Below are 24,195 nucleotides of genomic sequence, written 5' to 3'. Positions count from 1 at the left end.
AGTACTATTTTGAATAGATGTAATTCTCAGGTACATGACCGGTGATAAACCCATATCACACAGTTGTATCTCCCCAGGTAGGTGACTGGGCTCTGAACATTGCAGTACTTAGTACTAGACTTGTGTAGTTGTCATCATTGGCAGCCGACTTGATGTTGGCTAACTGATTCAGTTCAGGGGTTCCCAGCCTAAAAGTAAAATGATAATAAATCATCTGATATCGATGAATAGGTAAATAGTAAGTCAAGTGGACAGATTGCATAGCCAACTTACTTGGGTTTGGGTATGTGAAGAGTTTTTCTAGTTGACCAATCATGCATGGTAGAGTTGAGAGTCCCAGGTCCTGCACTTGGTAGAGGGGAGTCCCTTACCCATGCTGAAGTCTGAGATTGAGCTGAGGCTCCCAACTGCAAGTAGGAAAATGTAATGAACAAGATTGCTTTCATATATGCGTTTGGTTGAAGCCAATGTAATTTTACCAGGTTTACTGCGTAAGTGAATGATGGCTCCCAAGGACAGATCATGTACATAACATTTTCTCCTGTAAAGCAAACTTCGTATTCTTGAGTCAATAGAAGAATGAGCGCGATGTCAGATCATGAGCTGTTAACAGTCGATATGCCTTGAAATCAATTTAAAGATTCTTACTTCAAGTAGAGTTGAACTTTAAAGTTCAGAAATATTCCCCAAAGTAATACTAATATCATAGATACCAAAATAGCGAGTAAGATTTTCATTTTTTTACTAATCACTCCAGTATATAACTTCAACTCTTGTTCTAAGCATATATGGATCAGAGCTGTATAGTTTCACAGAGTCCCGCAACCAAGAAAAGCGTATATGGGAGCTCGCTCGATTCCAAACAAACAGGTCACGCCTACTATTTTTATATAAGTTATAATGGAGAGGCCGCAACATTAATCAACAAAAACTACTCCCATTAGTAGTCGCTTTAAAATTGATTGTTGTACTATGAACCATTTGGAAGAAAACAAAATTTCCTACAAAAAGCTACTAATAAAGTTTTGGTGAAAACGTAAAGTAAATGCAAAAAAGAGCGGTATTGAGAGCGAGGTATGAATATTCCATTAGAGATCAGTATGTCGATCAGGTTTGTTTGGAATCGGACGTTTTTGTTTCCAGTTTTGGTCGCGAGATTTTGTAAAGCTGTATGGCTCTGACAGTACAGAGCTGTATAAATTCACAGAGTTTTGCTGTTAACGGATTCGTATATCGGAGCTCACACGGCTCCAAACAAACAAGCCGCGCCCACTATTGTTTTATATAAGTTATAATGGAGAGGCCGCAACACTAACCAACAAAAATTACTCCCATTGGCAGTCGCTCTGAAATTCATTGTTGTATTATACACCATTTGAAAAAGGACAAAATTCCCTACAAGAAACCACAAACGAGTTTTTGTAATAAAGTAAAGTAAATGCAAAAGAGTGAGATGTTGAGAGCGAGGTAAGAATATTCCATTAGAGATCAGTATGTCGATCGGATTTGTTTGGAATCAAGTGTTTTTGTTTCCGGTTTTTGGTCACGGGACTCTGTGAAACTATACGACACTGATATGGATAAGTTTAACATCTAAAAATATCTCCCGTTAATAGACCTGCGTTTTACATGTTTTATTTCATGGCTGCTGACAAAATATGGGAAAATGACTTGAATAATTATTGGCAACTTAGTCTTACAATATGAGGCCTCCAACCCTGACAGCAGGTGTTTCGCTTGAAAATAACTTTTTTACCAGTCATTTCTAGTTTAGTTTAGTTGTGTCTTTTTGGTTTTCTTTTACTCATGCTCTACTCCAATAAGAATATTCTCAAGTGGTGAGACCACTAGTTATCTCTATAGAGGATCAATGGAATCAGTCAAGCAGGAAGCAGATTGACTGTTATGGAATAACATTCAATCTGCTTCTCATCTCTATAGACATAACCAAGTAACAGCCTGCTTCTTGACTGAAGGCCAGGCATAGTGCCGCACGCATAGGCAATTTTTCTTCTAACTTTTGTGATCATAATTTTCTGTCAATTAGTGAGTAAACATGTTCAGACATACAGAAACATCAAAATTTTTATAATGAAATCTTCTTTCATGATGATATGGTGCGCGCAAGTAGATTTTCTGGTATGGTGCGCGATGCACGGGACAACAGGTCATGACAATAGGTTCTCTCAAACATTGCTATTTATTCTGAAATAAATTTTGCCTTTCTTTTATAATCAATACAAGAGTAGATTTTTTAGCCCAGGTGTTTTTTCCTAACAAATGCAAAGAATAGTTCGTCTCGAGCGTCACAATTTTAGTGCATTTAGTTGCGGCCTCTTCTTCCTGAGCCCTCTGAAGTAAAATTTTTATCTTGACAAAGTTTTTCGATTTTCTCATTTTATTGGTCTATTGTTGCAATTATTACAAGCGATCTAAAATAATAAATGGTTGTAGGGCAAATATGTAAATCCTAAATGAGTAATTTCTTATTCACCAGTTTCAACACTTTGTTAACGCTTAAAAAATCAGCATAATACTTCAAGCCAAATATTCTGTTATTTAACAGTTCCTGTAAACTCGCAAAAAAATCTTATTCAAGAGTTTGAAAAACTTATTTAAAAATGGTTTTGCACATACTATTTTAGTAAAGATTATTTTCAAAAGGTTACATTTTTAGCACGCATTTATTATATGATTTTTTATATCTTTTAATGCTCTTATCATTGCCTGTCACAATTTCAATCTTTTCAATCAAATTTACTGCAAAAAAATTCCAAACTTCTAGAGACTGTGGCCTTTGTTCCTACCTGTAACTTGGCAGCCTCATCACTAGCTTTATACGGTGATATAGAGAACTGTGAGTAAGGATCTCCTGTGGAACCGAGGCTAATAGGTTCATGAGGTACATCCTTTTTCTTGTTTTCTATAATACACAACTAGGTATAAAAATCTATGGGACTTGCTAGCCAACAATTTCTTATTTGCAAAACTCATACGCATAAAAATACCTCTCATGTTAGTTATAATTGTTGTACATAAACAAATATTATCAGGACATAATGGAATTAGACTCAGCGCTGACATGCACTGTTTCCATGACATAAATTATGTGGATTTGGAGTTGTGCACACATTGAGTTACCGTGTAATAAGTGTTTCAATCTACATTCGCGGGCGCTTTATTAAAAAGATAAAGATTTTTCCACCAAAGGTCATAACGCGCAATCGGGACTGCCCAAATAAAAAAAGACCGACTCAAATGTTTATGAAAAATGTTTAAAATGGGATAGCTTGTGACTCACAGATTTTTGCCTTTTCCCGCTTGCAGATGACGCAGACTTGCAAATTAACCGCATCATGGAAAATAGTAATAGATAAAACAGTCAATTACTGCGTCTAGAAGCTACATAGAATATATCACATATTTTAGAAGGTCTTATTTGAAGTTCTTATTTGTTGACCTGAACGAAACAGAAACTCATAAACAATCTCTGTCTAATACCATTGTTCACTAGCCAAGCACAGACAATAGCATCACTCACTAGCTCACAACTGACCAATAGCATTACACATAAGTCACCTACTATACAATGAAATCAATTGCTGGCCAATAGCATCACTCATAACTCACCTACTATACAATAAAATCAAGTGCTGGCCAATAGCATCACTCATTAGCCAATCGCTGGCCAATAGCATCACTCATTAGCCAATCGCTGATCAATAGCATAACTCATTAGTCAAATACTGACCAGTAGCATCACTCATTAATCAAATGCTGACTATTAGTATCATTCATTAGTCAATTGCTGAGTGATAGTAGCACTTGTTAATCAAATGTTGACCAACTGCATCACTCCTTAGTCAATTGCTGACATTTACGTCACTTGTTAGTCAATTTTCGACCAATAACATCACTTGTTAGTCAATTTTTGACCAATAAAATCTCTCATCACACAAACCGACCACTCATACGTGTATATACACTTACTTTTTTTAGAGTCTTTATCTTTAGCTTTCTTCTTATCAGGTTTCTCACTCTTTTCTGACTTTTCGTTTTTGCCTTCTGACTTCCTACAATATTTGTGAAGCAATTAAATCAACTTTATTGTGATGTTGTTCTAAAGGAAATATTTTGTTTATTACAACATAGTTTAAATAGCGAAATTTAAAGTCCTTAGTTCAAATAAGCAATTTGAATTCACATTAAATCTATTTCAGCCTTTTAAAATGTTCCCATAGCAGACGCCTCCTAATACACCTCCAGACAAGTTGATGGAGAGCAATATTCTATCTAAAAACGCTACTTTTAGCTAAATAGTCTTTAGGTTTAAATTTTATGAACCTCAGAGGCCATCATCCAGCAATTGAACAGTTTAATTGTTAAATATAATTGTTGCATAGTATTATAGCAAAATATATTTTTGAAGATTTTGTGCTACAAACTATTTTGTTAACAATTTGTTGAAAGAATGCAGATAAGAAAAAAGCTTGATGAGGATAAAATGCTCAGTTTAAAATCCTTTTCTGAGCTTACTCTGGTACAAATGTTATTCCATTTTAAATTGGATGCGAAGTTTACAATTTATTTAAGAGAAACGGAATGAAATACAAGACGATTAATAGCTCATTAGTTTTATAACTGATTTATTATTGTTCCTCCCCATCTTTACGATTCGTTGTGTAACAAACAGAACATTGATGCTATTGACAGACAGTGGCGGAAATAGACTTGTAACATCAGTGAAACGACAAGATTCCAAACAGTTTCTAAAGTTGGACTATTCTCCTGTTTTTTTTGCATTCTCATAGAGCAGTAAGGCTCTGTTAATTGAATTTTAAATGTTGTCTATCATTTGGATGCTTAGCTAGGTTGAAGCAATATATAATTATTGATGATTTTTATTCAGGAAAATTATATACCGAGAGCAGATGACTCCTGATTTGGCCACAAAATGTAATAATGATAACATCTGATAACTGATACCTTTAGCTCAATATTGTCTACAAAAACGAAATTATTGCCATCACTTGCTACAGTAATCACTTGCTACAGTACACTTGCTACAGTGCCATCACTTGCTATAGTAATAATAATTAGGGTAATAGTAGTAGTAGTAATAGCAGTAGAAATAGTAGCAGTGGTAGTAGTGATAGTAGTAGTAATAGTAGTAATAATAGTAGTAGTAATAGTGGTAGTAATAGTAGCAGTAGTAGTAATAATAGTAGTTGTAATAATAGTAGTAGTAATAGTGGTAGTAGCAGTAGTAGTAGAAGTTATAGTAGTAGTAATAGCAGTAGTAATAGAATGTCTTACTTTAAATCCCGTGTTACATCATAAGAAACTTATTGAGAGTGATGATCTTACTTGGACTTAGAACTATCTGAGTTGCTGCCCGAGCTGCTGTCTGAACTGCTGCTTGAGCTGCTACTAGAACTGCTTGAGCTTTCCGATTTTTTCTTTTTGTCTTTCTTTTTTTTCTTCCTGCTGCTCGTAGTTGAACTTCCTCCTCTTCAAAGGGATTATGAAAAGAAGGGGTTAAAATGAGAATAAATCTGAATTTCACATACAGTTTGGGCAGTCGGCGAGGTTGAATGGCAAACCATTCAACTGCAAACTTATAGTTTCCTCTTACAAGTGATATTATCAAATTTATTTTGATTAACTTATTAAAAATACTCGAACATTACATTCATTAAATGATTTAAAAAACCTGTAGGAATTTATGTCGTGATAAAGATTCAAACCAGCTAAAAACCACAAAACAATTCAAATATTTTAACACCAGAAAGCTGATGCGTAGTCAAGAACTTACTGACAGCTTTCTACATTCTTACCGCTCTACTGGCTTTGTACAAGACAGGAATGTATCCAGAGTTGCACAACTATTCATACAAAAAACTTGACTGCTTTTAGAACATTGGCCAATAAAACAATATTTTAACCAACATTTTCAAAGCTATTGCAACCTGTTTACTGTTTCAATGGAATAATTGGCAATAATAAGATTAAAATTAATTAATTTTAGAATTAAAATTAATTTTTAAAAAGAGTGTAAGAAACTATTTTAACATTGGTAAGGTTTTACTGGGGTTGTTATTTGAAAGAGCGCCTTTAAATTGGTTCATATTTGTGTTACTATATAGAAACTTTCATGCAAGCCTCTGAGTAGTTAGTAAATTTTATGAACAAACAGCAAAATGTATCATAATGATTCACCCAAAAGTCCATCTGCTTCAGCTACGCGCAAATAATCTAGTTAACAGAAACATAAAACAACCTGTAAATATATTTTTGAAAATTTAAAATTGTTCGGCTCAAGTGCAGTAGATGACAGCGGCTACTTCTAAATCCCAGCATGCAATCGTTATAAAGAATGTTCGGTACATTCCTCTATGGAGCAACAGGAGAATGAATGGGGCTCAGACAGGTGGTAAGAGAAAACTAACCTGCGTTTCTTAGAAGGAGTGGGAGAGGCGATGGCAAGCACATCATCCAGCAGCTTGTGCATCCTCGTTCTGTTCTCATCCAAATCATCTATTAATTCATCAGTTTCTAGACCGGTGTCACTGTCTCTGTCCTGAAACAGCGAAAAAAACAAAATCGTACAATCACTGAGGTTCCTGATCAGATATAAATAAGACACGAGCATATTTGGGCTAAAACTTTAATTGGTTTTTAAAATAAGCTGCCAAAATGCTGATGTTAATGAGCAGCTCAATATATCAATATTTTTATGTCAATTATAACTCAAATTAGTAATTAATAACTTGAATTATTGTTTAACTTGGTGAATTTTTATTTGAAAGAGCATTTATATCAAATAGCTTATAGATTAAATCCGCAATAATGTCGTCACAAGCAGTAAGTCACATGACCATTTTTTAAAAACTAGGGTACCATCTATCTACATGTCATTCCCTTTTACATTCTTGATTTAAATCTTTCATTCTTTACCTGTTGTATAGATAATTGGTTAAAAAATAACAAGAAAAATTTCACATCTTTATTGAAACTTGATAGCAGGAGCTTCAAGGCTGGTTCACACCGTATCGCTGTCTATTGGAGTTGTCATCTCAGCGATTATTTGTCAGCTATGCCCACTGTAAACTGATGATATCGTCGAGGCAACGCAGATGTGTCGGAAAACATTGCAGCTGTCAAACTTTCCCGATATTTCGCTGAGCAACCACAACAGTCTGTGCGCCACTTTGGCGATTGGCTGTCACATATTGTATATTTCCCTTTGTTGTAGTTGCTGCAGAACCAGTATTTCAGCGACCACATTGTGTAATAAAAACATCATGTCGTGAACAATGCTATCACATATGATCACCCAGTTATAATAGGTTCAAGCGGACATACGACGCTATAGTACGAACAAGCATTCACTTAATGCCAAAACGATAATGTCTGCGATACAGCGTGTACTAGCTGCAGTCTGTATCTAACTAACCACTAAACGCTTGCCAAACAATATAGAAACTCTATAGCCATAATTTCTATATTACCAAGTGACGTTTAGTGGGGGTCTTCACAGCACTCCTAGAATGATGTTTAGCTGAATTTCTTCTAGATCGGTTGTGTTGTTTGTTTCTATAGTATTCCAGCTCAGCCATATCCGCCTTTAACAACAATCAATGATCAGTAACAGGTTTTCAACTCATTTCAACTTACATGATAGGAACAAATTATATATAACATCTAACAATTATTTTGAAATGTTATTGCTAGCTGCGTTAAGTTTTCCACTTAATATCAGTTCTCTTAGCAGAGAAAGGCACTTGAAACACTATTTGTCAAACTATGTATTTGATTTTATTAGCTAACTGCTGCCCTTTTTTAGTTTTATGATTCTTCTATGACCTAATTGAAAAAAAATTTCAAAAAAAAATTGGAAAACATTTCTGCTTGAAATAAAATCATTGCCAATAAAGTAATACATATATATATATATATATATATATATATATATATATATATATATATATATATATATATACATATTGATTTATATACATAAATATATGTATTGGCATATATAAACATATGTATTAGTATATATACCTATATGTATATAATGTATACCAACACTTGTTAAAAACAATGTTACCTAGACAAGAGCAATTGTAACATGTAATCTGTTGTTTATCTTAGTCTGGTCCCCTGGCTAATCTAAATTAGCCTGTGAACATTGAGCAAATGCAAACACCTAGCAATCATTAGAAGTCTATGAAAGGTTTGTCAAGAATATCAAACAAACTCAAAAACCTCAGACTAAAAACTCAAAAATATTCATGTTTTACGGTAACTACATTGTCTGGCACCTTTCAATATTCTAGAGTTCTGAGTTTACTAATAACTTTTACTACTAGAGCGCGAATCAGTATGAAAGTTATAGAACAACGTTATGCAAAAACAACTTGTTCTTACAACGATATAATTTTACTTCAATATTCTTTATATTTTTGTCTCATGGTCTAATTTTCTTTGAACAACAAGTGATAATACAGTCTATATGCTGTATATCTATACACAGTATAGATATATGTCTACCAGTAGTAATTTAAAGTAATGTCCAAACTAGGGATGGCATTTGTAGTATGGAAAGGTGTGATCGATTATCGTTGGAGTTGTCCCACCGATAGCTATCAAATTATCAATGAGCAGACAGAGTTCACCAATAGTTATCGCGTGACTTGGCAGCTGGTAAAACTATCGTATTATCGAGAAAATAACTTCACTAGCCAGATGACCACAAGTGCCTGAAAAGATCGAAGATTGTGGGAAGCGATGGGAAAAGGGAAAGCTGCAGAAAAAATCTGCAGAAGAAACAACAAAAACTATCTGCAAAACTATCGGGTTATATTCTTTTTTATTATTCGATAATGATATATAAGTTTCGGATGTTTTGATAGACTAAAAATAGGCACATATTTATATCGAGAAGACAACTACCGACTATCGCAGTTGATTACCAATCTATCGTGCAACTCTAGTCCAAACTTTTTTATTTGCTAGATTAATGGAAGTTAGATATGAACTTTATTTACAGACAAAAAACAAAATATAGTAAACTGAAGCAAATTATGTGTATTGAAATAAAAAGTTCTTTTTGCATAACACTATTCTGAACCGACAAAAAAACATCTGATCATTGTCTTATTAGCAATGACTGGAGAAATATTTCCAACACTCCTGGCTGCATTACAAATAAACAAAATTTTAACTGTTACATAAATCATCAATTTAATAGTTTAATGTTTTATGTTTAAAATTACCTATAACTGATATTATTTTATTATAGAAATAAGGTTACCTGTAAGACTGCATTACAAAAAAAAAATTTAAATTGTTACATGAATTATCAATTCAATAGTTTAATTTTTTCATGTTTAAAATTACCTATAACTGATATTATTTTATTATAGAAAAATATATTAGTCCATAGAAGCTGAAAATGTAAACAAATTTTATTATTGAGATGACGATTCCAAGAATGTCAAGATATGGGTTTCTTTGGAAGGCAGATTACATAGCATAGAACCTCAACAGTTGCATAACCATTTGTAAACAGCTGATGTTCATTGGTATCAATTATAAATGTGATGCAACCTTGGAAGAAATAGTTTAGCTTTGGTAACACAACTTTTACTGGACAAATGTCAATAGAACAGTCTAATCATAAAAGAGATAAATATAAACTTTATTTACACTGGTTATCACAGTTATCACAGCAAATTAGACCATAAAACGAAATTTAAAGAATAGTAAAGTAAATTATGTGATTTGAAAAAAGCTCTTTTTGCATAACGCTGTTCTATAATGTAAATTGGTAAGGTGTCGGTGCCTGGTATAAGGTGTTGTGGTTTTTGGGACAGTAGGAATGTAATGGATGGTCAGGCAGATTGGAGATACGATTAGAGTATTTAAACAGCAAATATTTAAAAAGACATTTAACTCAGCATTAAGGGCAATTAGACGCTGGTTATGGCTGTCCATATCAGGTAGCATCACCCTGAAGCAAAATTTCTGAAATCATTTTAATTTTTCTTCATTAGTTTGTGATACAAAGGGAAATCAGCTTGGGGCAGCATAAGACAAGATGGAGAATATACGATTTTATTAAGAGTGAAAGGCCTTTTTGTTTTACACCTATCTTTCTGAGCTGAATTAGAGCCTGAACTGATGGTCCAGTTTTCGTGCTAATAAAGCCGACATGGCTTGAGAAACGTGAATGATTGTCTATTTGTATGCCCAAAAGCCTGACACTCGATAGTTTTTATGTTCACGCTGTTTATGGTGATAGAGGAGCTTCGTACCGTTCTCCTCAGGGTAAATTGAAGTTTATAATAAGTTTCCTTAATAACACAACCATTAGTGTTTCTACTTGCAACCTCCATTTTAGAACTTTCCCACAATGCATGAACATCTTATAAATCTTGCAAAGTACATTGTGCTGAGCGTAACGGCATAACATAACGTCACTACTCAATCAACTCATTCGGAGTGAGCTTTTCTTTATTGCAGAAACTAATAACTACATTGGATTAATAATCATTAACTACAGATCAAGATGGATTAACAACATGCTGTAATGGATTAACCACAAACTTTGATGGATCAACCATATTAGCAACTTCTTTTCTTGCATGAACTATGAATATAACAATTAGCTGCCTAATTTAATGAGCTAGCAAATCTACTGAGTTGATCAAAAACTATATGAAATGGACTAATTACTCAGCATCAACTCTTAGCTATTGCTGAGTAAGAACCAAATATAATCCATGGATTAACTATTACGGATTCTGGATTACCAAGCTATGATAAGTTGCCCATCATTTGCTGTGGATTATTATAAAAGATATTTTCAACTGGAATGGAGTACTATGAGTATGGAGAGAAGTCGTTTTTGGTAAGTTATTATTATTCATATGTTGGTTTTTAGCAGAAGTTATGAGCAGTTGATCATATGGTCCGTCTGTTATTGTACAATGCCTTCATTAGGTTCCTTCATTATAGATAGAATTCACCGGCAATTTTTTGTCAGATAGCCATATATCCGTAACTCTAAATTTATGTGTTATAAGAGAAACATCGTAAATGCTTTTTCTTGCCTAATAAAAGTTGTTGAAAGTGGGGCTAAGTGAGATCATGGGTTCAATTCCCAGGTCCTACTAATCTTTTTCTAGCATACAAGCCCTACAGCTGCTACTAATTGCAGCTTATCTCTTGGTGTAAAACCGTAAGAAGAAGCTATAGGAGCTAAATGTATTTAAAGAGGCTTTATTAAAAATAAATTATTTTTAATGTTCAATAGGCACTAAAGTATTTAGTGAGGGTTAAGGTCTTCTATATAGAATGTCATTAATACAAAGTCAAACTTTATCCACTAACAATAATTACTAGGAAAAATGCATGATAATGGTCATGGAAGAGTATTTTAAAAGTTATGTGATGTTGACATAATTAGGGATGCTCCCTACACTACAAGCGGGGCAACTTCCGATTAAAAATGACTTCTATTCTTGTCTATACAAACAACAATATTCCAACGAACATACGGTAATTGCTGATTTCTTAAAAAACTAGATTAACTTTGAAAGGTGAAATCTTTGAATTACTATTAGAACTGCTACAAAACAACAGCTCATTTGGGTTGTCGTTATTCAAATGTTTATGCACCATGCAGATAAAAGCTAACTTTCCCAACAAAGTAAAGCCAAAACTATAGTAACTATGTGATCGCTGACCCATATAAAGATTTGATAATTTACTCATCTGTAAATAATAGAAAAAATCAACCTTGAACTTGACTTGCATAAATAAAGGCAGCTCTTGAGAATCAGATTCATTTGTCTATATTTTTTGTTGATAAGCATAGAGTTAAAAAAAAGAACAAATAAAACAAACCTCACTAGACACGAGGTATCGCCGAGACGTGTCTATAGGAGGCAGCTTGTCAATGCTTGCATAGAGAGGTGAGGGAGCATAGGAGGTGTCTGTCACCAAACTTGGTGCAATTCTGTTCCGAGATGACCTACTAGAGCGAGAGTAGTGACTGGCAGGTGGGGTGCTGAAATATTACAACTTGTGCAATGGCACATCACCAAGATCTCTTGTGCAAACATATAAAGATGATTTAAAGATTAATTCAAAAGTGATGAAGAGGTTTATGTAAAATACCATCCATATCAAGGTCTAACTACATATCAGTTGTTTTGTAAAATGACACAAATATAGTGCACTGAATAGAACATAGCAACAGGAGAAATGAATATTTTTCACAAGAGATAACAAGTGTCACATTGAGAGTTTGCATACCTTTAAAAGCTGTAACCTGACAATACCAACCATATAAATGAGTTGTAACGTCAGCCAATCATTTACTGTAATAATACAAATATTCTTTGCCAGTGTTCTGCTAGTGTATGTGTACAGCCATGATGCTATGCAAGACACACATGCTGTAATGCTGTAAGGAGATATATTGGCTACACTATAAAGTATTCTAGAAATTATCTCAGCATGAATTGTTGGGTAGAGAGAGGCTTACGATGAGGCACTGTGTTTGCAGCAAGATGTAATTTGTGAATTAGTTTTTTTGTTTCAGTCAGTGCAATCCTAAATAATTTTTCAAAACTATATTTTAAAATGTTTTGCTTGAGGCAGCATTGCAATTTCATGATAGCAAAATAAATAGAGTTATTTGAAGGCAAGTCATAGCATAAACCTCTAACAATGTTAAGGTTCTATAAAAAAGAAGACAACTTCTATAACATGTACTTGAACAATATCTCAGATTTTCTTCAAGGAAATTCATGTAAACACAGGCTGCTTATAATCTTTTACCAACGCTTTAAGCCAAAATTGAAATTTTGGAAGCCAGCAATAGCGAAATATAACCCATGTACCAAAAAAGTGCTGCCTGACTGGCTGCTGTTTAGTAAAACAAAATAGTATTCCATCAGTGCCAACTTTAAATGCGAACATGACTTTGGCCAAAAACACAAAGTTACATGTTAAAAAGTTCTATAGTTGCAAGTTTAAAATAATAATATATCTTTCTTATTAAAAATAAAAAATAACTCCAAAGGGTGCGGGCTTTCATGAACATATAATTTATTTGAATGTTCTAAATTCTATTTGAAAATTCTAAGTTTGCACAGATAAAATGTAGCCAACAAAACCTACATTAATTATACTTCTATATATCTGAAGAGTTTAATAATATTCAGTCAAATTTATGCCTATGATAAAACCTAAACACTCATTTACACACGTGACTTACCTTGAGTTGGAAGCATTTACACACGTGACTTACCTTGAGTTGGAATCATTTGATCTCTTAGGTTTATTGTCTTCTTCAGAGAAGCCATCATCGGATGAACTAGGTTTAGAATGAGCTTTGTATTTATCACTCTTTTGGACAGGCAGGGTCTGCTGCGGGTCGGGCAGCGCCCTGGTGGTCGGGTCTTCATGATTGAGTATCGCTTCAGGCTAAGAATTCAAATATCACATCTAATATAAATTGATGATAACATATAATTATTTTTCTCTACCGATTAGAATTTCTACAAGCTTCGCAACACTTTAATATAGAGACTAAATCTTGGTCTAATTAATATCCCTAGTTTATACTGTTGTTAATAATAAATTGTGCATGACAAAAATAGAAAACCACCAAAATTGTTAAAGGTTGACTTGCAACAAAATTCACATTACAGTTATTTGGTATCAAAAGATTCACCATGTCTTACTCTGCTGTAGGTGCCAAATATGTGGAAATGTGATTATAAGCTCTTAAAAGCTCAAAAACGAAAAGCCGACGTAGATTGGAATCTGTTTATTTCTCTGACGTAGTCATTACAGTTTGGTTATCGTCTTGTCACGTGATGTTCTCACATGAATTGAAAGACCAATAAAAAGCTCAATATAAAACTTATCGTAACACTAGTTTATGACAAACACTTCGGGTTTTACCGAAGACCCTGTATCAAATATAGATGCTCGCTACTTGACAGTTTTGTTTCGGCATTATTCAATCGTCAAGTCGTAATCTGATCAGGTGACCCAATACTTCACAAAAATTTTTTGCAGCACTTTTCGATTATCACAGGTGATCAACAGGCTCGTCATGATTATCAGACAATGATATGTACTCTTTCGAGCTAAGGTTGAAAGGTTTAACGATTTTTTACAGTAAGTTATAAGATATCAGCGCTAAAAGTGACAGCATTACAATGATGATAAAACAGACGCGTAAGAACAATAGACATGGTTTTATTGAATGCGTGAAGTATATTTGTGAAAATATTTTGACGATTGAGGTTGCATGAAAGTGTAAACAGAAACCATCCTGTAACAACTACGTCACATTTGAGCCGTTTTGGAAAGCGAATCCAAACTAGGGCGGTCTCGTGTCGCTCCGATTAACTGTTCGTTTTTGAGCTTTTAAGAGCTTGTAATCACATACCCATATATTTTGCACCTACAACACAACAGAGTAAGACATGGTGAATCTTATGATACCAAATAACTGTAATGTGAATTTTGTTGCAAGTCAACCTTTAACAATTGCGAGCATTGCTGACCAGTTGTAACACGAAAATCGTCCAAGATATTCAATCAGTTTTATTAATAATAAAGACATGCACAATTAATGATTTATGCGACTGGCTGCGCATTTAGATGTGGTCTCAACAGCTGCACTCGATAGCTGCATAGATGCCTCATGATTTATGCAATTCCATAGAGTAAAGCAGGTAGAGTTAGTGTGAAATGCTCGCTACTCGAATGCCAACTCACTGCAACTGTTGAAATCACTAGATTACTAGCATGCGTGTCAAACTATGCAAATGATTAGAAAAATAAAATCTATTAATAATTCTTTAGTAGATGTAGAGACCATGGCTGTATTTGTTGCCACAGGAATAATAATATTTACTTCTGCAAGTTGACAGACAAGATAAGCGATGAGATTAAAAATGACATAGCTTACAATCTCAGATTAATGTAACACCACAAACACGTTTGCGTTTCACAGAGTACCCAACCTGAGCCAATGCTGATGCAGAAACAAGCTCTGGCTTCCCGGGACTCTCCGGGTCAATACGGCGAAACTCGGCCCTGTTTCTGGCTTGTGAAGCAATACAACAGCAGATAAACCATATGATAACTCCTAAAAATAAGAACGAGTGAAAATTACACACTAAGTAGATTATGTTACATATTATTTTTTACATAGATGCCTATAAGAATATAGACCTGCACTGTCCTAGTCTGGCAACTCCAACAAAAACTTGACACAGAAAAGGAATCTACCCAAATAGCATGAGTCATACTTGACTCACATTCTGATGTGAGTCAAGAATGAGTCATACTTGACTCACATCTAAAAAATGTAATTGGCAATGTAATGTAAACTGGCAAAATGTTGGTGTCTGGTATAAGGTGTTGTGGCTTTTCTGGCAATTAGTAATGTAGCGGATGATCAGGCAGATTGGAGATACGATTAGAGTGTTTTAAATAGCAAATATGAAAAAAGACCTCATGTTTATGTCGACCAATATGTAAAATGTCTACGACATCAGCAGCCTTATCAGAACAATAAACCACGAATTTTGTTCAAACCATGCATAGCAATGGCCTGTACCATATTGGTAACATAACAAAACCTACATACAAAACTTTCTTAAAATTAACATATAAGTGAAGTATTTATCTGCCATTATCTATATCAACAATAATACTCTATTTTAGTTAAAACTAGCTGTTTTTATATTAATATTTTACTGTTTTTCTTCAAGTCCACCTACATATATGAATCTCAAAGTTTGTCATTGGTCAGTCTGTCGAGCTATAGCTGATTAGCGTATCTAGCAAAAAAGAATCTGTATCGCAGAAGATTTGATCTTGGAACCTTCCATTCACCAAATGATAAACTAACCCATTAAGCTGCGCGAGATGCAATGGATTCATTAGGTGATGTGAGTCGTTATCTGGGTTAAAATACGAATAGAGACTCTACGCCATGGAGCAACATCACTAAAGCTTGCTCTCACAGCTCTTATTTAGCAATTGGAATATTAGTTTACTCAAATTAGCCATTGGCAGTGTGCCAGACTAATGGCAAGTGGCAGGCAACCATACTACCTGCCACTGTTTATAAGCTGATTTTTAATACCCATGCAACACCGGACATTTGGCTAGTGATAAATGCGAAAAAGAATGACAGTTTAATGACCCCCAAAATTACTATCTAATGGATTTCTTCAATTTACATACCGAGAACAACGAGTCCACCCAACACAGACATGCCAATGATTAGCCCAAGTTCTCGCTCTGTTAAAGCTGGTGGATCTGTAGAGGTGTAGAGCTCCGTATCATCCAAAGACGCTATCAAAAACAAAGTTAAACCATTTCATACAGACTAATAATTGTTTTCACAAAAAAGTGATTACACCAGCCCATGCTTGGCACACCCTCTAGTGTCTAGACAGTGTTGACATTACAAAAATTGAATGGTGGTATTTCTTTAAAACATTTTTGCATCATTTTCATTGCACTGAATAATTATGTTAGCAAACACGAATGCACATTATAATTTTAAAAGGTTATCAAAAATGAAATACTTGCATATACAATAATATATGTACTAATATATATATATATATATATATATATATATATATATATATATATATATATATATATATACCCGGGCATTCACCTAGTATATATATATAATATAGGCCTACATACATGTACATATATACAGTGAAACACGGATAACTCAAACTTCAAGGGACCGAGCAAAAGTGTTCGAGTTATTAGAGCGTTCAAGTTATCAGGACAGTCATAAGTGCACGTATTTATCAGTAGATACATGTACATATACAAACTATATATCAATCAAAAGCATAGATTGCTTGTTGCAAGTTAAAGGGTCTCTCGTGTGAAGTTTTAAGTATTTTTAATCAGAAAGTATAGATGTTTTTCTATCACTTGAGATTTGTTTGTTGCTTTAGGTGATGTGACTGCCAGGACGTTCTCAGATTAAAATTGGCAAAACTTGATCGCGGTTAAAACGCTAAAAAAAAATACATAGGTATTTTTCTACCGAGCGTTTTAACCAAGATCAATTTTGCAGTAAGTCAGTTATTACAGAACTACTTTACTATTAAAAACCCATTATCAATTTTGCCGATATTACTTTAAAGTTATCCAAATTTTACCTCGCTTTTCTTGCATTCGAAGGGCTCATCGCTAAGCGAATGTTTGGTAAAATTTGATTTTTGCAAACCTTTAGAAAAGTCGTTAATGAAAATATTTGCCGATGTTGGTAATAACGAGGCCTAAGAACTACTAAAAGTCGATGTTTATCTCTATGGCTTGGAATAAAGTGATATTCTAAAGCGATAGTAACAACCGTCTCGGTAGCCGTTTGGCAAAAAACTGTTCGAGTTAACGGAGTTTCGGTCGAGTTATCTAAAGCCATTTATCATTGCATGGGAACGGACCAAGCAAATCCATTCGAGTTAACCATGTGTTCGATATACCCGAGGACGATTTATCCGAGTTTCACTGTATATCCTGAAATTATTAACAATCCTGAATATGTTGAATTAATAATAACAATCCATGCATAGATGTGTGCATATACAAAAAAGGTTACTGTTCCAGCAGAAGCTATCCACCAAAACTTTGAATATGACGATACTGGTACCTCTCGATACCGGTACAAATGAAAAGATGAGATATCAGAATGTCTTTGTCTAACTGAACGGAGAGAGAATGTAGTGGTATGGCTATTCCTACTCGAAATAGTACAACCGTTGGCGTAAAAAGTATTAGCCTTTATCGATTTAGCAATCGAACCTTACGAAAAACCGGAAATAGAAGTGTAACGGCACATTTAAATTGAAACCGTAATGGTAGTAAAAAATTAGTTTTTAAACAATTTCAAAAAAATAGCAAATGCAAAAGGTAATATTAGCTAATAATCAAAAGCGCACATTTAGCGTGTGCATACGGTATACAATAAGAACAATAAAATACAAAAGGACTGTATAGCTCGGTGGTTAAATGCGCAGTTTAAAACTTGCGGTTGCAATCTCTGTGAGTTCAAATCCGGCACGCAGCGAGCTTTTTATTCCAAAACTTTAATTGCTATAACTGGTCAAATCGAAGTACATACATACCTAGAGAGATATATATATATTTTATATATTTTTTTATAACTACATCATGTATGCATGCTTGGAATGTGTAGCCAGTAGAACATCAGTAACACGCTCCTTGCGAAACCCGAAAACCCTGAAACACCGCCCTAGACAGCTTCCCATTAGAAACTGTATCTATGTAAATCAATTTTGTTCTCCCAAGTGTCATTGAGTAATAATAGTAATAATCAGTCCAGTGAAATTCTACTAACATCGGATAAAATATATTCAAAAAAATAAAAACTACACAATATTGCTATAGCCTATAGAAGCTTTAAAATCATACAAACAAGAAAACACCAGTAATTCAAAGATGACTGTTTATCTGTCTCAGTAACAATATCTCATTTAAGTGTTTTAGTAACGATATTTCATTTAAATGTCTCAGTGATGAAACCATTTCATCCGTTTACCAACTTTGACGACTGGCGAGTTGCTGTACGAGTAGCAAGCTTTTAAAACTGAACCTATAAATTCTGTCATTATGAATATTGAGTAATTAATAATTCAAAGTATTTTAAAATTAACGCTAGAGTATTTGACAGCGCTTTAAAAACCTTTCTTTCTCTAAAAATATTTCTAGAATAACCATAATTTAAACAAATCACTAGCATGTGACTATACATGCACGCTTTTACAGAAGGCAATTGTGTGTACCAACAAGGTGATGCAGAACATCTCACTTGAGCTAATACATGCTCATGTTGCATTTATAAAGAGAGCAGTTGTAGCCTAGTGGTCTAGTGAGCCTGATCTTCAACCAACAGGTTGGGGTTCAATTCCCAGAAAAGGCTGCTGGTGATGACAGGCATATGGTGAAACAGTATATGCTAAGTATGAGGTCAGTATCAGGAAAGACATGAACCTTATACTGCTTCCGCTAAGCAGACATCTTACTTGACCTTTGAACAATCACTCACGTGGTTGGGATGGCAGTGAATAATAGGCCTTAGAGTACCTAGCAATATGTGTCAAAATAACTGTCATGTGAATGTATTCTATAAGAAATGGAGCCTAATTCACAGAACCTTTTTATTTACACAGTGTGCATGTGTAGCTTTCCTTTCAAAGCAATTTTAGCTCATTAAAATGCATACCTTGTGCACTTATTGCCACTGGATAATCAAGCATGAGTGCCACTTCCTGTTTCTCGAACAATGCAACTGCCCGCTCAACTCTAATAGCTGGTACTAGTTCGTCTTGTTGTGCGACAATATAGTACAGGCGGACACGGTCTTTCAAATATGGATTCACTCTGGTTGTTTGAAACAGCTATAACAGAGTACATGACATAGACATCTACAGTAATAATATCATTATTTGTTTATAAAGATTGTGGTATCGGTATCAACCAGGGTAGGGAAGACAACAGCAGTTGTAGTTAGGGTAAATTAATAATTAATTGGTAGTTTGAAATCGCACTAGAAATTAAATTGATAAATTAATTCATATTTAAATTATGCATTGAATTAATAAATTAATTTGTAATATAACAGCGAATATATATTATTTGTAATATAATATATATATATTAATTAAATTAACAAATTTGTATTAAATAAATTTGTATAAATCTGTATTAAAATTAAATGATGCATTAAATTAACTAGTTAATTTGTAAAATCATTGCGTTAAAAATTAAATCTATGAATTAAAAAGTGATTAAACTGAATTATGCCATAAATTACCAAATTAGTTTGTCAAATAAGCGCATTAATAATTGAACCAGTGAATTAACCTTTTTAAAAAGCTGACTTACTACATCATCAAATAAGCATTTGAAAAGAAAAACATTAACAATTGAATTAATAAATAATTTGCAAAACTGCATTAATCATTAAAATCTTAATTGACATACCAATGAATAATGCATTAAATTAAATTGCTAATTTAATGTGTAGTTTAATGCGTTTAGTAATGGGCATTATTAATTGACCACAACTCTGATATCACTACTGCTAGAGTTATACCAAAGATACTCTAATCTGGCCTTTACATTAGCTCTCATCCTATTCAGCTATACAGAATAACATACAATTTTTTCAAGTTGAACAATGTAATCTCAACTACGAAAGACTTCATATAATGTGGTGACAACTCCCAATTCTAGTAAACAAGCAATAGGAAAGGCATGTGTTTCTGCACTTTTATGTTTTTAGAAGGAGTTCAAAAGTAGAATTTTGTGTTTCACGCGTAAATGTTTGCAATATTTGTATCTGCTTTGAAAGACAGGGTTTGTACCTTTCAAAATTCTAAATCTATATATTTATAAATCTCAACATCTGTCATTCGGTCTGCCCAGCTATAGCTGGTTAGTATCTAGCAATAATGAAATCGTGTTGTAGAAGATTTGATCTCAAAACCTCCCGTTCACCAGGCGATAAACTAACCCAATTGAGCTACGCGATATGCCATGGACTCATTGGACGATATGAGTCGTTATCTGGGTTAAAATACGAATAGCGTTAATTACGTTGCAACGTCACTAAAACTTGCTCTCATGGCTCTTATTAGTAAGTTTATCAATGCGGCTACAAGCTTACTCAAATTAACCACTGGCAATGTGCCAGGCTAATGGAAAGTGGCAAGCAACTACATTACCTGCGACGGATTATAAGCTGTTTTAATACCAGTGCAATGCCGGGGATTCATCTAGTTATGGATAAAACTACATTAGGCTTGAGCGAGCATACTGAACTGTCTTTTGGAACTGTCAATCTATATACATATTTCTCAAAGTTTGTCGTCATTGTATATGTCCAGCTGAAGCTATTAAAATTTTGGAATAAAGAATCCATACCGCAGAAGATTTGATTTTGGACCCTCCCGTTCGCCAGTCCGACGTCTTACCATTTCAGCCACACAAGAATGATAGATTCCTCAGGCAATATATGTCGCTATATGGGAGCAAATACGCAACGGTTTTCCATTACTACGCAGGGTTATGGCGTAACCTAGCCTGTCTTGACAAGCTGTTGTTTTTGCGTAGTTGTCCCCCGTCGAGCAACAACAGCTTGTCACAAGACGTACTGCACCTGATGCATCAGCTGCACTTATAGGGAGTTGTTCTCTTCCGTCTACGCGGCTTGGCCGCGATGTTATGTCGGTCGCTCCATTGGTAATCATAACGGATTTCACGCAAAAATTTATGTAGAAAAAAAACAAGATTACAACGTTTAACCAAAGACCAGTTTCTGTGATAAACTTTAGTAGAACTTAAGAATAAAATAAACTTAAAATAAAATCCATTAGAACAAATAAAACTGACTGATACAAAAATAGAAATAAAACTGATTGAGCGCACAAATAACGACATGTTTAGTCGCTGTTGTTGCCTAAGTTCTCAAATTCTAATAAAGTTTACTGCAGAGAGGAGTCGCCAGTTACACGTTCTTATCTTAATTTTTCTACATAAATTTTTGCGTGAAATCAGTTATGATTACCAATGGAGCGACCGGAATAACATCGCAGCCAAGCCGCGTAGACGGAAGAGAACAACTCCTTATAAGTGCAGCTGATGCATCAGGTGCAGTACGTCTTGTGACAAGCTGTTGTCGCTCGCCGCTCGACGGGGGACAACTACGCAAAAACAACAGCTTGTCAAGACAGGCTAGGCGTAACCCAAATGGCATTACTCAAATTATCCATTGGCAATAGGCCAGGCTAATAGAAAATGGCAGGTAACTCTCATTACCTCTCATTATTTATAAGCTGATTGTTAATACCCGAGCAACGCCGGGTAGCAACGCTAGTCAGCTTATGAAAAGAAACTAGTTTCATGAATAATTCTTGCAACGCTTTTTTGCCTATTGATTACATCATCAATACTTTTTCTCAATCAATTCATTGGGTATAAAGATAACCAGTCACAGTGTTCATCTAATCACCTGAACTTTGACATCACCATTTGTAGCCAATCGCTTCATCCGTTGTGATTGGTCTGGTGTCAGCAGTAGGCGTAGAAAAGCTTTTCTACAAAGATTTGCAAGCGCTAACTCCACTCTGGTCTTCCACGATTTTAACTGTATATTCTCTGTAGTTGGTACTGTGATCTCTATAACAAGTTGAACTAATGATGAAACTTTCCAAATCAAGGCCATCAGTCACATGACATTATATGAGAATATTTTAGGACTTCCTACAGCACCAGTTTAAAGCAAAAAAATTGATCCAATAAAGAAGATTTCATGGTATAAACTTTGAACATTTGTTAATATGGGCAACAAACTCTCCATAGCTGATCAGACAACTACCTGCACTAACTTGTCACTGCATTTTTGCTTTATATCAATTGCGTGGTTTTCCCATCTTGACATGCAAATGTAGAAGCCAGTTTTACTCCAAGCGTGAAAAATATACTTGAGAACTTATCATTGCTTTTTATTACTGGTTAGGTATGACATTAGGGCAGTAAGACGATAATTATATTTGCGTATTGTTTATGTTTTTTTACACTTTTCTTGCTGATTATATAATTTTTTCATTTTATCCTTTGTTGGAAAGCTTAGAAGGCCTATGCCAGGTTGGCAAGGTGTCACTCGCTCTTATAAAGGAGAATGAAAAGGTTGTACAGTTTTAGAGGTCTCTAACAGTAAAATATCATTACAGCAATCATCCATGAAAAAAATCTATGAACCGATAGAAAAGTATCTGATCATTGTCTTATTAGCAATGACTGGAGAAATATTTTCAACACACCTGACTGCATTACAAATAAAAAATTTAAACTGTTACATATATTATCAATTTAATAATTTAATTTTTTCATGTTTAAAATTACCTATAACAGATATTATTTTATTATAGAAAAAACTATTTGTACATAGAAGCTAAAAATGTAAACAAACTTTATTATTGAGATGACGATTCCAAGAATGTCAAGGTATACAATGTAGGTTGCTTTGGAAGGGCAGATTACATAGCATAGAACCTTTGCAGTTGCGTAACCATTTCTAAACAGCTGATGCTCATTGGTATCAATTATAAATGTGATACAACCTTGGAAGAAATAGTTTAGCCTAGTAACACAAATGTTACTGGACAGATGTCAATAGAGCAGTCTAACCACAAATAAGATAGGTATGAACTTTATTTACACTGGTTAATGCAACTTAAAGCAAATCAGACTGTGAAACAAGAAACAAAAGATAGTAAAATAAATTATGTGATTTGAAAGAAAAAGTACATTTTGTATAACGCTGTTCTATATTGTGGATTGGCAAGGATGTTGGTGTCTAGTATAAGGTGTTGTGGCTTTTTTGGAGAAGTAGGAATGTAATGGATGGTCAGGCAGATAGGTGATATGATTTCAGTATTTTAACAGCAAATATCTAAGAACACATTTAGCTCAGCATTAAGGGCATTCAGACACCTGTCCATGTCAGGTAGCATAACCCTAAAGCATGATTTTTGAAAGCATTTTATTTCACTTCATCAGTTTTAAATACGAAAATGCTTAAAATATCTGCAAACTCATCAAACATTTTTTTTGCAAAATGATTTGCGTTTTATTCTTTCACAAAATAAAATCCTTATAAAGTAGTTTTCAGAAAAAGCCAGTTAGCATAATATCATAAGCTGTTGATAGCGCTAAGTTCAAAGTGTGGATTCAAGAGTTCTATTGAAATGGATTATAAAAGTAGTCTTTACAAACAAGCACTTGCTTTTTATCTTTTGTTACGCTAAGTTTATACAAACAGAGAAACAAGGAAATAATGACTCACAATATTGAATGCTGTCAAAATGCTGTCAGCCAGATGCAATCAATGTGAAATATCAATCATGGATATCAAGTGTGAAACAATCAATTAAACAAGTTGAAGGGAAGTACAAGTAGGAAACTTGCCTTCATATGTTGGAACAAATGTTCCTATTACGATATTATTATATTATATTTTATTATGTTCACTTTGTTCCAGAGCCTAAAAATCATCAAAACTATTGCATAATTATGTATAGCTATAAAACA

General features: G+C 34.1%; 2 protein-coding genes across 2 annotated transcripts in view; both read right to left on the bottom strand.

Moving 5' to 3' along the window:
- Positions 1 to 24,195, bottom strand: part of LOC137408574 (EKC/KEOPS complex subunit Lage3-like) — a 296,168-nt gene that overhangs the window by 8,394 nt on the left and 263,579 nt on the right. The gene's annotated exons all lie outside the window — the stretch shown is intronic.
- The window catches only part of LOC137408536 (uncharacterized), a 38,897-nt gene continuing 14,709 nt past the window's right edge, over positions 8 to 24,195 (bottom strand). The window contains exons 5-17 of the mRNA XM_068095099.1: positions 22,115 to 22,281; positions 19,325 to 19,499; positions 16,291 to 16,401; positions 15,060 to 15,184; positions 13,328 to 13,503; positions 11,917 to 12,079; positions 7,512 to 7,625; positions 6,450 to 6,580; positions 5,368 to 5,511; positions 3,991 to 4,073; positions 2,808 to 2,923; positions 274 to 407; positions 8 to 188 (exon numbers count right to left, since the gene is read on the bottom strand). Coding sequence (XP_067951200.1) covers positions 56 to 188; positions 274 to 407; positions 2,808 to 2,923; positions 3,991 to 4,073; positions 5,368 to 5,511; positions 6,450 to 6,580; positions 7,512 to 7,625; positions 11,917 to 12,079; positions 13,328 to 13,503; positions 15,060 to 15,184; positions 16,291 to 16,401; positions 19,325 to 19,499; positions 22,115 to 22,281 — 1,772 coding nt within the window. The 3' untranslated portion in view covers positions 8 to 55. The remainder of the gene's footprint in view (positions 189 to 273; positions 408 to 2,807; positions 2,924 to 3,990; positions 4,074 to 5,367; positions 5,512 to 6,449; positions 6,581 to 7,511; positions 7,626 to 11,916; positions 12,080 to 13,327; positions 13,504 to 15,059; positions 15,185 to 16,290; positions 16,402 to 19,324; positions 19,500 to 22,114; positions 22,282 to 24,195) is intronic.

The sequence above is a fragment of the Watersipora subatra genome, chromosome 11, assembly GCF_963576615.1.
Source record: "Watersipora subatra chromosome 11, tzWatSuba1.1, whole genome shotgun sequence".
In the NCBI taxonomy this organism is placed as follows: Eukaryota; Metazoa; Bryozoa; class Gymnolaemata; order Cheilostomatida; family Watersiporidae; genus Watersipora; species Watersipora subatra.
This window is presented reverse-complemented; position numbering and strand designations above follow the sequence as displayed.